General features: G+C 42.5%; 1 protein-coding gene across 1 annotated transcript; it reads left to right on the top strand.

Moving 5' to 3' along the window:
• Window positions 1-296: 296 nt before the first annotated feature.
• cebpz (CCAAT enhancer binding protein zeta) lies at window positions 297-17,031 on the top strand (the record flags this gene model as incomplete). The annotated part of the gene is given in 24 exon segments (XM_080744908.1): window positions 297-428; window positions 1,638-1,835; window positions 2,140-2,334; window positions 2,790-3,123; window positions 3,734-4,047; window positions 4,587-4,769; window positions 5,290-5,457; window positions 6,340-6,479; window positions 7,225-7,459; window positions 7,981-8,143; window positions 8,902-8,987; window positions 9,247-9,300; window positions 9,435-9,537; window positions 10,393-10,461; window positions 11,195-11,261; window positions 12,194-12,300; window positions 12,430-12,490; window positions 12,967-13,079; window positions 13,082-13,138; window positions 14,096-14,134; window positions 15,176-15,271; window positions 15,515-15,591; window positions 16,166-16,241; window positions 16,871-17,031. Coding segments are annotated over 23 exon segments (3,084 nt in total). The 5' UTR covers window positions 297-428; window positions 1,638-1,649.
• Window positions 17,032-17,042: the final 11 nt, after the last annotated feature.

Genomic DNA, 17,042 nt, shown 5'->3' with positions numbered 1-17,042 from the left:
TGTAAATATATATATATTTATATGTATAAAATTGTAACAATTATTTAAAATATAAACATACCATAAAATTCAAATATTATTACAATAACCTGAGTCATTCTATTTCATTTTCATTTTTATTTTGTTCCAGTGCTGAGGGGGGTTTGGTGTTTCACGTCCGGGTCATTCGTCCCACATCAATCCATGCTGCTTTTCTCTCTAGCATGGCTCCCAAAAACAAGAAGCAGAAGGGAGGAGGTTTTAACAAAATGACTAAAAAAGATAAATTTAAAGAGCTTGAAGTGCGGCCTGCAGAAGAGGAGGATGAGGAGGAAGAGGAGGATGAGGAGGCTGGTGGTGGAGGATCAGCGGCTGAAAGAGAAGAGCCGACGCAGAAAAAAGACAACGAGTTGCGGCTAGAGGATGTGTTGAGATGGGGTGGAACGAAAGTAAGTCACTTTAAACCAGTGGTTCTCAAACTTTCAAATGTAAAGGTCTCCCCTTGACTCTGACAGTGTACAAAATGGAACCAAATGAACCCGTTAGGGTTCATTTGGGTTCATTTGGTTCCATTTGTACACTGTCAGAGTTACAGACTTGTTTGGGTCAATTTAGACCCCCATAAAGGAACCCACAGAGTCCCTGGAATCCACTTTGAGAAACACTGCTTTAAAACTAACAATACCAATTCATATAACAATACAACGCACTGTCAATGACACTATTATTATTGCTAATGTCATCAGTGGAATGTGTCCTATTTGTTGTTTACTGTACAGAGATGACCTGTCATCACTTATTATTATTACATGACCAATTAATACAATAATCTATAACTCTTATTACATTGTAATTATGCAAAGGTTAAAATGAATTTGGATAGCATGTCATGTAGACCCAGAGATGCCAGGTCATTTATTAGTAGACCTGGCATCCGATAGTTTCTATGTACAGTATTTATCTATTATTTATTTTTTGATAATCTGCTGATGACAGATGATAGTTTTAGTCCTATTTTAGTATTCTGAAATTGTCTAGTCTTAGTGGACGAAATATCACTATAATTAACATTGATTTCATCATGTATTACCTTGTGTTTTACTTGCTTTCTGTAAATCGCTCTGAAGAGCGTCTGCTTTATTATGCCTACATTTTCATGACACTATTATGGCTAGTGTCAATGCTGTTAGTCATCAGTGGAAAGTGTTCTGTGTGGCGTTTACTGTACAGCGATGACCTCACTTATTATAATTATTATTATTATACACATGTTTTATGTATGTAATATACATTTCACACACATGAACCCAACACCTCCATATAGAGAGTTCTATCACAACGTTATTAATATGGTCACTTTCACTGCTGCTTTTTATTTGGACTTAGGTTAATGTGAATGTAATGTTATTAGTAAATTAGCAAATTATGCATCATAACTGACTGTTGCAGCTAGCTTCTACTAACTGTACTATTACAGAAAGTGTTGATTGTCAAAGATTAGATTAGGACTTGAACTAACAAGACTTTTCAGTTGTGAGATTTTGTTTTCTTTAGGTGGTCAGACGGGTGGGTCAAGATTAAGTGGGCCCTGACCCGAGGATCCAAGGTTGGGAACTTTTAAGTTGGATGTGTGAAACATGACAGAGCTTTTTCCACAGGCCGACTACGTGATGTTGGCCTCTATGGACGATGACAACGAGGACAACGAGCTCGTGGACGGAGGAAAGAAAGGAGCCATCGACGACCTGGAGAACGGTGAGCTGGAGAAGTTCATCGCCCAGATCGGCATCCGTGCGTACGCCGCAGAGCAGATCATACCCGACCTACCGGAAGAACCAGGGGACGAAGCTTCCCAGGTTAGAGCAAGTCGTCATTAATGTGAAATTTGAGATGATGATTTCATTGTCATGCAAACAATTGTGATTTCATTATTTAATTACATTTCTGTTTTTCTTTTGTCAAGGCCAGTCCGCACTAATGCAACTAGTCGCAAGTCCTTGTGCCCCAAAAGGGGAGGCCAATTTAAACGTGGACGACATTGTTTTATACAGATGAAAAGAGACGATGCTAAGGAAGGATAAATGCGTAATAATTGCGATTAGCTCAAATAACAGTGACCAGGTGATTGTGTACTAACTGTGACGGTCCTACTGTCCCCAGGACACTGCTCAGACCGAAGGCCAATCATCCAAGGACGCTGAACAGAAGGAGAGCAAGAAGACCAAGGCCAAGAAAGAGCCAGAGGCCAGTAAAGACAAAGGACAAGCGCAAGAAGCCAAGGACAAAAAGACAAAGAAGAATGCCAAGAAGAACGCCAAGCAGATCGCCAACGTGTTCGAGTTCCAGCCCAGACAGGTGAGCAAAAATGTGGTACAATTATACCGTATATTGTTATTAATAGAACTAAGCTTCTGTCTTATATGTTCTGACATTTTGCATAGTTTAAGACCCGAGATGCCATGGGCACAGGCCTTGTGTGTTGTGTACAGCTTGTATATACATGCAACTAGGTTCTCTCTCTGTCTCTTTCGAGGCGCGCTGTGAGCATACAGATCTATTGTTTTCATCGTCCAACTCTTGTAAATGGCGCTTAAGAGTTTCAGAAATGAATGATACATTCCCAGACATTATTACTAGCTAATACTAGTTATTTTTTGTACTAGCACCTATTGTCCGAGCTGCTCCAGCGTCATTCTCCTCTGCAACTGTTGTCCCTGCTCATGTGATGCACTGGACTGGCCGTAAAGGTTTTCCGTAAAATAATTGTTCACAATTGCTAATCGATACATTTGACAATCCCTTGGACACAGTTCCTGTTGGTGAAGCCCGGTGGCAAATGGTACGATTTGGAGTACACGGCGGAGATCCCAGACTCCTCTGCACCACCTCAGGACGCCTCCGTGGTCAACCAGTACAAGGCTCTGGCCCAGCAGCTGTTTGAGGCCGAGGCCGAGCTGTACAAGACCCGCAAGAACATGCAGAAGGGCGCCAACACGGCCTGGATGAAGTCGGTGGTCTCCACCGGAACGCTGCCCGACCGCATGGCGGCCATGACGGTGCTGATCCAGGACGCCCCCGTGCACACGCTGGATCACGTGGAGAGCCTCGTCGGCATGGTGACCAAGAAGGGCAGCCGGCGCATGGGTAGGATCATTTGAGGATTCTGCTGATCTTATTACGGTTCTTATCTATTCCCAGTTTCGGTTCCATAATGGTAAAAAAAAATCGATAAAATGTTTTTACCTACAGTATCTTTTTGGTGTTGACTGAAGTACATTATATTTGCTACTAGCTGTGTATATCATTTGTACCTGAAATAGAGCCAATGCTGAAACATTTTTGTTCTGAAAATACTTTAAAAGTAGATCTACAAGCTTAGAACGTGTGACTTTGTGACGAGTAAGCTCATAGATTTGCTATTCCAGATTTTTTTGTGACGCGTTGTAAGCTTGTATATCAGCTATTTTCGCTATTAAAAAAAAGGCGGTAATTTCTTTGTCTATTTAAGTTACTTGTAATGTATTTGTCATATCTGCGCTGTGGAATTTTTGATTACAAGGCCCAAAAGGCAAACAGAAATTCCATTTTGATTCATATGTTCCAAAGATCACTGCCTAAAATCCCAATTATTTCAATCAATCGTCAACTTCAATTTTGTAATCGCGACAGCCCTAATGCCTCAGCCTGGTAGCTGTCAGCTTGGCTCCGGCTCCTACTTGGACCCTAACCCCAGACACCCGTCCCTCTACCGTAGGTATGATGGCCCTGGACACGCTGCAGGAGCTGCTCCTGTCTGACCTGCTGCCGGAGAGCCGCAAGCTGCGGCCCTTCGCCCAGCGGCCCTTCCACCGGCTGGAGGAGATGGCCAGCGGCAACCGGGACTCCCGCGACCGGCGGCTCGTCCTCTGGTACTTCGAGGACCGGCTGAAGCGCCACATGGCCGAGTTCGTGACGGCGCTGGACGGGGTGGGCCGCGACACCGTGGCCGCCAACAAGGCCAAGGCCCTGGTCACCGCTCACAGGCTGCTGTGCAGCCGCCCCGAGCAGGAGAGGGCCCTGCTCATACAGGTGAGAGTAGGCCATTGAACAGGAGAGGGCCCTGCTCATACAGGTGAGAGTAGGCCATTGAACAGGAGAGGGCCCTGCTCATACAGGTGAGAGTAGGCCATTGAACAGGAGAGGGCCCTGCTCATACAGGTGAGAGTAGGCCATTGAACAGGAGAGGGAGCTGCTCATACAGGCATTTTCAAACCTTTTCTCGGGTGAAAATCTTTGTCCAAAACCGTTCGATCTACAAGCACACAACGCCTCGCGGTGCGAGGCGTTGTGTGCTTGTAGATCTGCTGTTTTCACTGCTGTGCGACGGCCTTGTATGATTTGCGAAAGAACATACAAATTTGGAGATACGAGATTTCCACCCGACAACGACGATATACTAGTGTTGTTGCTGCTCTTATACCACCATTATTACTGGGGTTGGTGCGGCCCGCGGGCCGCCTATTGGGGAACCCTGAAGTAGGGGATTAATTTACGAGAAAACACGAAACGTTATGGAGGTTTCTGCCCGACAGCAACAAAATAAAACATATCTCTTCCCCTGTGAAAAGGTGGTGAACAAAGTGGGGGACCCCGAGTCTCAGACGGCGGCCAAGGCGTCGTACCTCCTGGAGACCCTGCTCAAAGAGCACCCCAACATGAAGGGCGTGGTGTGCAACGAGGTGGAGCGCCTCATGTTCAGGCCCAACATCAGCCCCAAGGCCCAGTACTACGCCATCTGCTTCCTCAACCAGGTCCCAACCACCTCCTCATCCACTTCTGATATTATTATTGTATTATTATAATGTATTATATGACTAAATATTATTATTTATATATTTTAGCATTTTTGGCCTATATTTTCTTATCATTCTTATCGTTTATCGTGATAATAATCACTCACGATAAGTGTATTGTGGAGATTTAACTTATCGTGCTATCGTCCTCCGTCATGTACTGGGATCAATTCACGTTTTTTTTGCCAAGCTGCATATGCAGTACCATTGAAACCCTCTATTGGTAAAACATACGTACTTGATAGTCTTCTTTCCACTCTCTACCAAATCTCTTTCCCAAAAAATAGCCGATCTACAAGCTCACAATGCATCGATGCATTGTGAGCTTGTAGATCTGCTATTCTTTTGGGAAAATGTTCTGCCCCAGGATAATGGATGTTGGGGATAGTTTGGTTATCGCGATAATATCGTAAATCGCAATTTCTTTGGTTACAATAATCGTGATATAAAATGTTCTTATCGTCCCATCCCTAATCAGGTGCTGCTCAGCCACGAGGAGGCGGAGCTGGCCACCAAGCTCCTCTCCATGTACTTCACCTTCTTCCGCGCCTGCGTCAAGAACAAGGACATCAACCACAAGATGCTGGGAGCACTGCTCACCGGCGTCAACCGCGCCTTTCCCTACACCAAGTCAGGGGATGACAAGGTAAACCTCCAGGGGTCCCCAAATTATTTTTGGGGTGTCTACACATTTATAGTCATAATTTAAGGACTTTTAAGACCTTTTTTTAGTACCTTTTTTAGTACCTCTGGTTAAACAATGGCAAAATTGTCAAATATTAGTGGCAGAAATTGTGAGAATAGCAGAAAAGGTTGAGAACCACTGGTTTAGGTGAAGGAGCAGCTGTATTAACTGTTGTTGTTGTTGTTGTCTAAGTCAGTGGTTCTCAACCTGTGGGTCAGGACCCCCAGAGGGGTCCCCAAATTATTTTAGGGGGTCCCCAGATGATGAACTTAACTCATACCGTGCCATTTGAAAATACCTTCCAAGTTCCAGGTGCCTCCCTCTCCATAGACTTCCATGTAATTCATAGTGCACTGATCATGTCATGTCCATGCCTAGATCATGCACCACGTGTGTGCACATTGCTCACAGCTCTCAAACAAAAAAATCCGAATGGAAATCCGTTCAGGCATTCGTGAACTAGCAGCCATTATGTTTTCTTAAAATGTAAACAAACATGGCTGCCATGTTTGAAAGATGGGGTTGCTATGGGGGTTAAACATGCAATTTCGCGATTGCTATCATGCCTACTACATTTATTTTTTAAAGAAACGGGAAATTCTCTGGATTATCGGGCCTGGCAGAGAGGGTCATTAGCATATTCTCGGGACTATCGGGCCTAGCAGTGAATGAGATAATGTGCAACATTGTTTTCTCACTCAACAGTAAACAAACCAACATAAAGTTTAAGTGTATATATAGAGGGTATCTGCACATTTCTAAAGTGACAATTTAAGCACTTTTTAATACCTCTAAAATGACAATCGTGATATCGTCCTCCGTCATTTTGTTGTTGTTGTGTAGGTGAAGGAGCAGTTGGACACGCTGTTCAAGGTGGTTCACATGGTCAGCTTCAACACGGCGGTGCAGGCTCTCATGCTGCTGTTCCAGGCCATGGACTCTCAGCAGACCATCTCAGACCGCTACTATGTGGCCCTCTATAGGTATGCTGCTGTTGTCTGTTAGTCATTATTTCAATATGATCACCTAATCATAATTATTTGAGATAATCACAATTCATTTAGTTAGTTGAATTATTATTTTGTATTATTATTTCTACAAGCTGTGACAAGTTGTAAGCTTGTAGATCAGCTACTTCTGATATTTGTACATTGAAATAAGTATAAACCATCCTGGATTGTCTTAATTAGAGTTCTCAACATGGCCCAAACTGACCCTCCTGCACACATTTAACTCTCACAACGTGCCACAACAAAAAGAAAAATAACGTTTGGTGATACACAAAACATTGTGTAAAACCGAAGCGGTTGTTTTTGTCTCTCTGTGGATAGGCCCGTCACAATTATTATTACATAATTGTCTAATCGCAATTATCTGACATAATCGCAATTATTTAAGCGTCATAATCGTTACCATGTTGAAACATGTTCATATATTTTCAAAAATGTTAAATAGTGGAAATAGCAGATCTACAAGCTCACAACGCGATGCGACGCGTTGTGAGCTTGTAGATCGGCTATTTCCACTATCAATGTTCTTTTTTAAGTATAAAGTTGTCAAATATGTCAGTAATTTCCATGTACAACATCAAAGCCTAAAAGCCAAACAGAAATGTCATTGTCAACGACAAAAACACAATTAAATCGTTAATCACTAATTATCTGAGTGACAATTAATCGTCATGTAAAATGTCATAATCCTAACGGCCCTATCTGTGGGTTTGTTCAGGAAGCTTCAGGACCCGGGTCTGAGCGTGAGCTCCAGACAGAGCATGTTCCTCAACCTGCTCTACAAGTCCATGAAGGCGGACATTGTGCTGAGGAGGGTCAAGGCCTTCGTCAAGAGGCTGCTGCAGGCCAGCCAGGAGCAGAACGCCACCTTCGCCTGCGGCGCCCTCTTCCTGGTGTCAGAGGTCATGAGGAACAAGCCGGCGCTCCGCCACCTGCTGCAGGACAACAACCAGGTGAGGAGACGCTGCGAAACCAGCAGCCCTCCATAGTCCATAGCAATCGTGTCTGCATGCCTCGTGTATGGCGTAACGAGGAAGTGAATGCGTAAATGCAGTAAATGAGTTAAAACGCATTTTGGTATACACGTTTTTTAAATCAAAATTCCCCATCCACTGGGCTGAACAAATAAGCGGTCTGATCGGCGACTTCTCCCATTGCGTGCACTGGGGTTTGTTGACTGTTGGTTGGTGCACTGGTATGATCCGTATGCCTGAAACTTGTCCAGTGAGAAAGGTTCTATGGTGCCAAAACTAAGCACGATTAAAATGCGCTAATTGTTTTAATCGCATTTTCTGCAGTTAATTAATCGAAATGAATCAGTCCCAGCCCTAATTAAAATCTTATTTTAAACTCTGTAATATCTCATCAATGCCTGTTTTTTTACTTGATAGGGAACATGCAAAAAAAAAGGAAATCACGCTTTCCAATTTCCCAGAATTGCATCTTTCTAGTTATTATTTCATTTATGTTGTAGGACGGCGAGGAGGAGGTGTTCAAAGATGCCGCTGACGACGAAGACGATGACGGAGAGGAGCGCTTTGTGGACGCCGACAAAGTGGAGGAAGGACAGAGTGCAGAACAGACCGCCCAACCGCCCAGACCCGCGGCATCCTGGGTACATCACCAGAACCTGGAGGGTAGGTGTGCTGTTAATGGATGAAGATTTCTGTCATTTGGAAGGATGCTATGCATCTACAAGTTTACTTGTCTTCTATGAAAACCTCCACCGGCTGTCTGACAGTCAGTCCCTCTGTACCTACGTCATGTCACGTCACGTCACGTCACACTTTTGGCCCTACTCTTATCTCCGGCACCGTTGCCCCTATCCATGCCAAACTTTGCACACACTCCTTGGCTGGCAAACCACAACCTCCGCCCCTGATTTCTCACATGCCCCTCTTCTAGCGCCACCATGAGGTTGCTTTTTGCAGACAACATTAATGGACACTACTCCTACTGATGTTGCCTAAAGATTACGCACAGCGGGACACAGTATCTCGCAACTCATGTCATCAACATGCATCTGTCCCATTTCCCATATCCCCTCCTGCATGATAGGCTTGATTTTTGCTCCCTTTTCAAAATAAATCCGCAAATCATGAACGCCACATGCCTTTTCTTTGCAATTAGCCACACACATTCCCTCAACACATAGGCATACATGCCACTTAAAATCTTCACATCTACCTGCACATGGCCCTGTTCTAGTGCCACCATGAGGCTGCGTGTAAACATCTCCCGATTTGGGAGTCTTACTGGTTTCAGTAGCTCTAGTTAATTCTGATACTAGTAATATGACTGAGAAAGCAGTGAAATATGAGTCATGTCCTCTTCTACATTGACATGTTGTTGTATCTTCTCATATTGTCTACTGTGTCCATTGTTTCTTTACCAGGGAAGAACTTGGAGACGTACGACCCTCTGCACAGAAACCCTCTGTACTGTGGTGCTGACCGCGCCACACTCTGGGAGTTACAGCGGGTACGTATAGTTTAACATGCTGTACCCCTGATTGACATCATTTGGTTATATTTTCATTTGAATATGACAAATCATCTACTAGTGTGATGTTGTACCTTGTTCTTCACATGAAACTGCACATTTTATCGTTTTTCCTGTGTGTGTGTGTGTGTGTGTGTGTGTGTGTGTGTGTGTGTGTGTGTGTGTGTGTGTGTGTGTGTGTGTGTGTGTGTGTGTGTGTGTGTGTGTGTGTGTGCACGTGCACGTGCACGTCTTCCAGCTCTCAGCACATTACCACCCCTCAGTGTCTCTGTTTGCCAAGACCATATTACAGGTATGGAACAACAGCATCTACTGGTCTATTGTAGTTTTGGCAGTGAAGGCAGGCCATCAAGTTAAGGAATGTGTTTGTCGGTGACAGTCACATTGTTCTCATAGACCTGGATGTGTGTGTTTTGTGTTGTCCAGGGAGAACTGATCCAGTACTCTGGAGATCCACTGCAGGATTTCACTCTGATCCGCTTCCTGGACCGGTTTGTCTTCAGGAACCCCAAACAAATCAAAGGAAAACGTAATTAGACTTCCAACTTCTTCTTTTCTTTTTTCTTTTTTGTGTGTAATAAATTGGGAGGGATCTCAAGCCAAGTTTGGAATTGTATTAATTTAATTGTTTTTACATTTGCATGCATCTCTTTTCTTGATTTTGTATGCCATGTACCTTGATGTCCAAAACCGTTCGTTTTGTATTTATCATTTTAAAAATTATTTTAAATAGTGAACATAGCTGATCTACAAGCACACATGCTTGTAGATCTGCTATTGTCACTAGTCTTGTGCGATAATAGCCTTGTACAGTATGATGAAGCAGGAATTTACTTCGTGAAAAAAGGTACAAATTTGAAACTTGGAGATACAAGGCTTCTGTCGGACAGTGATGATTAGAGCTGTCACAATTATGACATAATCGTCTAATCGCAATTATTTGACATAATCACAATTATTTTGTGATAATTGTCATAATCGTTTACATGTTGAAAGATGTTTATGTTCAATCATTTAAAAAAATAGTTGAAATAGCAGATCTACAAGCTCCATTGCGACGCGTTGTGAGCTTGTAGATCGGCTATTTCCACTATCAATGTTCTTTTTTAAAGTGTAAAGCTGCGAAATATGTCCTTAATTTCTTTGTATATTTAGGTTACGCATCATATCTGCCATGTGCAATTTCAAAGCCTACAAGCCAAACAGAAATGTAATTGTCAACGACAAAAACACAATTCAATCGTTAATCGCAATTATTTGAGAGACAATTAATCGTCTTGTGAAATGTCATATCGTGACAGCCCTAGTGATGATTATTATTATTATTGTGACAGCGGGTTGAGAGTGGCGTTAATAGTGGAGCTTGTTGCATTTACCTCCTCAGAAAACACAGACACCACAGTGATGCAGCCCAAACAGAAGTTAACCATGAACAACGTGCGCTCTCTGGCAGGTGAGTTCTTTTCTCCTGCTTGTGTCGCATCATGGACACAGAGCCTGGCATCAGACCTACCCATGTGTTGGTTGTGAATGTGTACAGATGTGTGATATCGTCTCTGCCGTCTCATTATGTCCAAAACTGTTACTTTTCAGGATTCAAATTCAAAAAACGCAAAAAGAAGCAGACCTACAAGCTCAAAACACATAGCTTCACGCTGCATTTTGAGCTTGCAGATCTACTTTTGATGCTTTTGTGTGACGCTGTAGTATGATGAAATAGGGAGTTAATTTATTGAAGTTAGAATATGCAACAATATCTTTAGCTGTGATGTTTGTTTGTGTTTAATCTATGAGAAAATCAGTTCAAGTCTTGGCTGTATTTAAAATAACCAGAGATCACACTCATTCTTATATAGAAAGATGCACAAGAAAATGTGATAAAATATAATTTTAGAATCACATTCAAAAGCTGGTTTAGCATTTTGATGAGATATAACCAATTAAACCCACATACTTTGTTGACCGTAGTCTCCCAAGGGCTCTGTACTCGGTCCCCTTCTTTTTTCCTTCTACAACAATCTCTCTCTTTACCGAAAGTCTCCCATCTACAAGCACACTATGTGATGCGTTGTGAGCTTGTAGACCGGAAAGTCTTCACCACATTTTGGCATATTATTACATGCCCAGAATAGGGATACTAGGGTTCATGTGGTTAAAGGCTGTCTGTGTCTGTTTCCAATTTCCAGTGAACTGTGAGGCATTTCTGTCAAAAGACGAGAGCCAGATCCCTGTGGACGAGATCTTTTTCCACCGGTGAGACCACACACACACACACACACACACACACTTCATATTACAGAGCACACACCCTACTCTTCCACTGAGACATAAGACCCGGGTGTCGGGTAGGACACTTTTACTGGTTGACTATGACATTAACTCATACAGTGCCAAACGACTTTTAGATCAACTTTCTCACTATGGACTTCCCTGCCAAGCGACTTTGGGCAACTTTTACTTAGAAAAGAACCCCAAAAAAAAAATGTTTTTTTTTTAATATCTTTTTTTTTTTTTTTGAAAAGAATTTTTTGGACCCCATTAAATCTAGTAAACATGATTTCAATCGCGATTTTGCATGTTCCACCCCCCATACAACCCCATCTTTCAAACATGGCAGCCATGTTTGTTTACATCTGAAGAAAACATAATGGCTATTATCTCAAGAATGCCTGAACGGATTTCCAATCTGATTTTTTTGTTTGAAAGCTGTGAACAGCCTGCACAAACATGGTGCATGATCTGTGCATGGGCGTGCATGATCTGTGCACTATAAATTACATGGGAGTCTATGGAGATTTTCTGGCAATAATGCCACTCGAGGGCATATTTAATTGGCAGTAACTGAGTTAACACATTTACTGCTATTAAAAAGCAGTGTCCATCGTGCACAACGGTTCACGGATCACGCACGCTCTGCGAGCATGCCGAAATGCTTTTTCGGCTCTGCTCGAAAATAAAGGGACACTTGCTTAACAGTTCTGCTGCCGTTGACGATCCTCACCGGCATTTAAAGGGTTAAAGTCATGGTGCCGTTGACGGTGAGCACCGTCAATCTTACTTTATTTACAGTAAAAGTATTATTACTTACAGTATGTCGCTCCGGTCCAGCAAAGAAAATGTAACCCTTCATATTAAGTGGCTCGCATTAGTGTTAATCGTACTTTTGTACCTCTGACCTCTGGCAGGTTCTTCCTTAAGCAGCAGAAGGAGAAGCAGAAGCGACGACCCAAGAGAGAGGATGACGAGGAGAGCATTGAAGAGGTGGATGATGACGAGTTTGAGAGAATACTGGGTGGGTACTGTTAAGTAAAGGCATAGCATGTAACTTTGTCCAGTGGAGCACTATCATGCTACGGACTACAATGTTTATGTTATGAGGGTGTGTGAAATAAACACGTCTTTCTTTTGTCTTTGCACCCAGACTCTGCTGAAGGAGATGACTTGTTCATTGATCTACCTGGAGATGACCTGGACTTTGCTGGGTAAGAACTGATTCCCAACTCTGACACTTACATTTAATCTATCTATAAATGTGAGAAGTCTCTGCGTGCGTGTCTGCGTGCGTGTCTGTCTTAGTATGTAATCCGCGTATCTGGAGAACCGTTCGTCCCCACCGGCTTCAAATTCGGCACACACGTTCCCCGCCGCAGCAGGGAGTGCAGTGACTGCGTGAAACAACGGCGTTGTGAGCATGTAGATCGGCTATTTTCACAATAGAAACCGTGTTTTACAAAATGTAATGCCTCAACTCTTAGTGCTCGTCAGGTTGATGGGGGGGGGGGGGGGGGGGGGGGGGGGGGTCCCCAGTTTTAAATATGATTATTCTGGGGGTCCCAGCCTGAAAAGGTTGAGGACCACTGGTTTACTTGATATGGTATTATAAAGTTAACATTGTTAACGTGCTCTCTATGTGACGTTGTGGTCAGTAATGTGAAGAGCTGCTAAAGGGAAGAAGCAGGAGGGGAGCGGAGGAGGACTCCTCAGACTCTGACATGGACATGGAGGACCTGGACGATGAGGAGGTGTCTCTGGGCAGCATGGACGAGGAGGACTTTGGAGACGAGCTGGAGGAAGAGGAGGAACGTTCATGGACCCCGAGGGAGGCGATGATGACGACGACGATGATGGGAGTATGGAACTATGGATCATCAACTACTCTACTCTGATACTAGTACTATATTCTTAGTTAGAGGTGATGTTGTTCAGATCAGTGGTTTTAACAGTTCCAGTCCCAGCCCCAGTTCTATTGGGGCTGGTGCCAGCAAAAAGCAGCTTACCTTTGCGATGTTATAGAAAATGATCTATTGATTATTTCCAAACTAATTATTTTTACAATGGACGCTCATATGTGTACTTTAGCCAAGCTGGCGGCAGAGGGCAGCCTTATGCAAGAATTAATGTGAATTGGGCCACTCCGCTTGCCATCCATTCAGAGCATAGAAATGCTTTTTCTAGATCAGATCCACAGAAAACAGCCAGGAAGTGATTTGGGAACTCCATTATTGCTTACGTGCGGTGAATTGATCAAGTGTCTTGGAAGGTCCTGGAAAACATAACTATGCATTGTTTTTGGTTATTATGTTAACTCATATGCTGCCATTTAACAATACCTTCGTACTCTTTAACTGCCATTCGTCTCCATAGACTTCCATGTAATTCATAGTGCACGGATCATGCACACCCATGCCTAGATAATGCACCACGTGTGTCCACATTGCTCACAGCTTTCAAACAAAAAAATCCGAATGGAAATCCGTTCAGGCATTCATGAGATAGCAGCCATTATGTTTTACACTGTTGTGAGCTTGGAGGTCTGCTACCTGAGTTGTATGGGGGTTGTATGGGGGTTAAACAAGCAATTTCGCGATCGCTATCATGCCTACTAACGTTTTTGGGGTCCAAAAAAAAAAATTTGAAAAAAAAAAAAAAACATTTTTTTATTTTTATTCACGGGATTCACGGGCGTGGCAGGGTGGTACAACGGGATTTTTAAGGGATTCACGTTTTTGGCAGTTAATGAGTTAAGGGGGATCATGTGAAATCTGCATACTGATTGGTTTGTTTGCTTTTGTGTTCTCTCCTCTCAGTACCAGAGCTTGATGAAGATGATGATGGTGGTTTTGATGGTAAGGAGTTGTACATTATACACTTGGTTTATCAAATGTAATGTAATTTGTTAAAAACAAACTGCTGGTTTATACCCAGTTCATATTGTACATTCATCACATGTATTACCTCTGCACTAGGGTTGTTCGATTAATCGATTTTTAATCGTAACCCGGTTTTTTTCCTTTGGACGATTTAAAAAAATGGAAAAAAGTATTTTCACTTTAATTAGGGAAATTCTTACTCATTGGAGCCTTGCACGCGCAAAAAGTACACAGCCCCGTCCTCCTAAAGCAGGACGAGAAGGTCCGACACCAAATTAATACTACTTTCTATCTGATGTGTAATTTCTTTGTATGCGCGTTTAGCGCACGTCAGACTGAGCAGAGTTCACCAATGCACTGCGCTCACTCGCGATGGTTCAAGCAGCAAACAGAACAAAACGCTGCTGAGCTGGTAAACTTACTTACTTGTTGTAGTTTGAAAGAAGCTTATTAATTCTGTGTTACCCACCTACTGACTGTAGTCTCCTACTGTCCCTGTCACTGTGTTAATTTTGCGTCGGGAAGCGGAGCGCTTCGCCTCCGTTTACAATCAGTCAACATCTCCGTGCATGAGTGGTGCAGGGCAGGGGCGTAGCCAGGAATTACATTTTGGTAGGCGAAATGCCTACCAAAATGCCTCACCAGCCTCCAAGAGCTGGCTTGTTTTGGCTGTTTTGTCACTCACTATTGATAATGAAACACTTAGGACGCTAAGTTGTATGTGATTGTTGCACAACTAAAGTTATTATTATTAATACCCTTATTGTTTTATTGCATTTTGCTATTTGGCTATATAAAAAAAATCAAAAAATGAAACAATAATGAAAAAAAAAATCATTTCCTTGCATTTTTTAAATGAAAACAAAATAGTTGAAACAATGTATTATTCTTTTAACAAAAAATCGGGATTTCAGAGAAAATAATCGAGATTTTATTTTTTGGCCATATCGAACAACCCTACTCTGCACACATTAATAGAAGTATTAGAATATATAAATATATGTCGTTGTCCTTCAGACTCTGACGTGGAGTTGGAACCTGAGCTGCCGTCCCGCTCAAAGAAGACCAAGAGGAAGATGACAGAAGAACTGGACTTCTCTGGATCCATACTAGGTTGGTTCAGTGATGCTCAATCTTTTTTTCCCCAAAGGACATCAGGTCCATTTGGTTCCATTTGTACACTCTCAAGAGAAACATACCTGCAAAGATGTTAAGAACCAGTTGTTGGAACTTAAATTAAATACACGCTTATTGCTGTATTATTTACTGATATTTATGTATTGAGCACTTTGTAAAACTATGGGTTATATAACGTTTGTAGCTAATGGATGAGTAACACTCCCTCCTACACTTTAGGTTCTAAACCAGGGAAGAAAAATACATTGAAGAAAGCAAAGAAGGAGGACCGCTCGATGTTTGCTTCTGCTGAGGAGGTAAGATTATTATGATTATTATGATGAAGACATTATATACTGTAGTGTATATTCACACTGTCAGTACAAATTACATTTTTGGCCTATCCAGATTGCAGTCTGATTAGTCTGAACAGCAAGAAACCAATATGGACACAGATGTGTGCTAATCAGATGTGAACCACATTCCTGGGTCGTTGGAACTGTGATTCAAATCTGTGTGACACCACAGCCTGATTTTCACTTCATCTTATAACGTGTTATTACGGTGTCACTTGCCAGGAATAGCCGTCAGAATACACAAATCCAATCTGATGACTTTACGACAAAAAATAAAAATGGTGTCCGACTGCAACCAGAAGATAACAGTGTGGACAGTCAGTCCTAAAGATCAGATTTGAGGAACAAATCAGATTTGCCTGCAGTCTGAACACGGCCTTGCTGGTGTCAGAATATGTCATCTAAAGAGACTTACAATAAGCAAGGTAAACACATACAGTGTAGTAAATTAGGATCATACTAGGTAAACCAAGTGTCAGTCTAAACAGTATACTATCAAAACAATAATCAATACATTGAAACCTGTTCGTTCCAGTTTGGTTCCATGCTGGATGAGAACGCTGGCTTTGACAGCACCGGTATGAACGCCATGGCCAACAAAGACAAAGCAGGTAAGACCCCAACACTTTGAACCATTCTCTCTGCATGTTTGTTGGTTTTGTCACTGGCTGACCATTAATTAATTAATTACGACTGATTACTGAAAGAAGAGAAATAACAAAATAAATAACACAATCCGCTGTAATGTTTTTATTCATTGAGCTAGATGCTAGCCAGGTACACAATCTTCTCAACAGAGAGAACCCATTATGCTGGGTCCATCCTTCCTCTTGTTAAAGCATTGGCTCTCAAACTGTATTTATTATTGCAAGGACCCCCCATAAGTCTGGAGTGTGCCCAAATGGAACCAGATCCATTGTGGGGGGGCAGGGGTCCCTGGACCCCAACGTCAAGAACCACTGCCACTTAAGACATTAAAACTGGGATTTCATAAATAAATATTCACACATTGGTTGGATATTCAAAAATAGTAGATCTACAAACTCATAGCGTGACACAAAGTGACATGCTATGAGCTTGTAGATCTGCTATATTTTAAGCGAACATATAACTAAAATCTTTGCTTCTGGGGAATACAAAGATGGGGTTCTGCAGCCAAATACAAAAAGGTTTGAAAACCTTTTGCGAAAACCTCGACCTCAACTCTCCAACATGTCTTGTTGTTGATTCTTTCCCGCAGGGGTGAAGCAGCTGAAGTGGGAGGCTCAGAGGGACGACTGGGTCCGCGGCAGAGACGTCAAGACCCTGCGGCGCAAAAAAGCCTCCTTCAACAAGAGGAAGATGACCACCACGTTTGGCAAGGCCAAGGCCAAAGGAAGGACTTTCAAGAAGAAAAAATAAAATATGGGGAG

The sequence above is a fragment of the Nannobrachium achirus genome (assembly GCF_963921795.1).
Source record: "Nannobrachium achirus genome assembly, chromosome: 16".
Classification (NCBI taxonomy): domain Eukaryota; kingdom Metazoa; phylum Chordata; class Actinopteri; order Myctophiformes; family Myctophidae; genus Nannobrachium; species Nannobrachium achirus.
The sequence above is the reverse complement of the archived record's forward strand: the minus strand, read 5'-3'. Positions and strand labels throughout refer to the sequence as shown.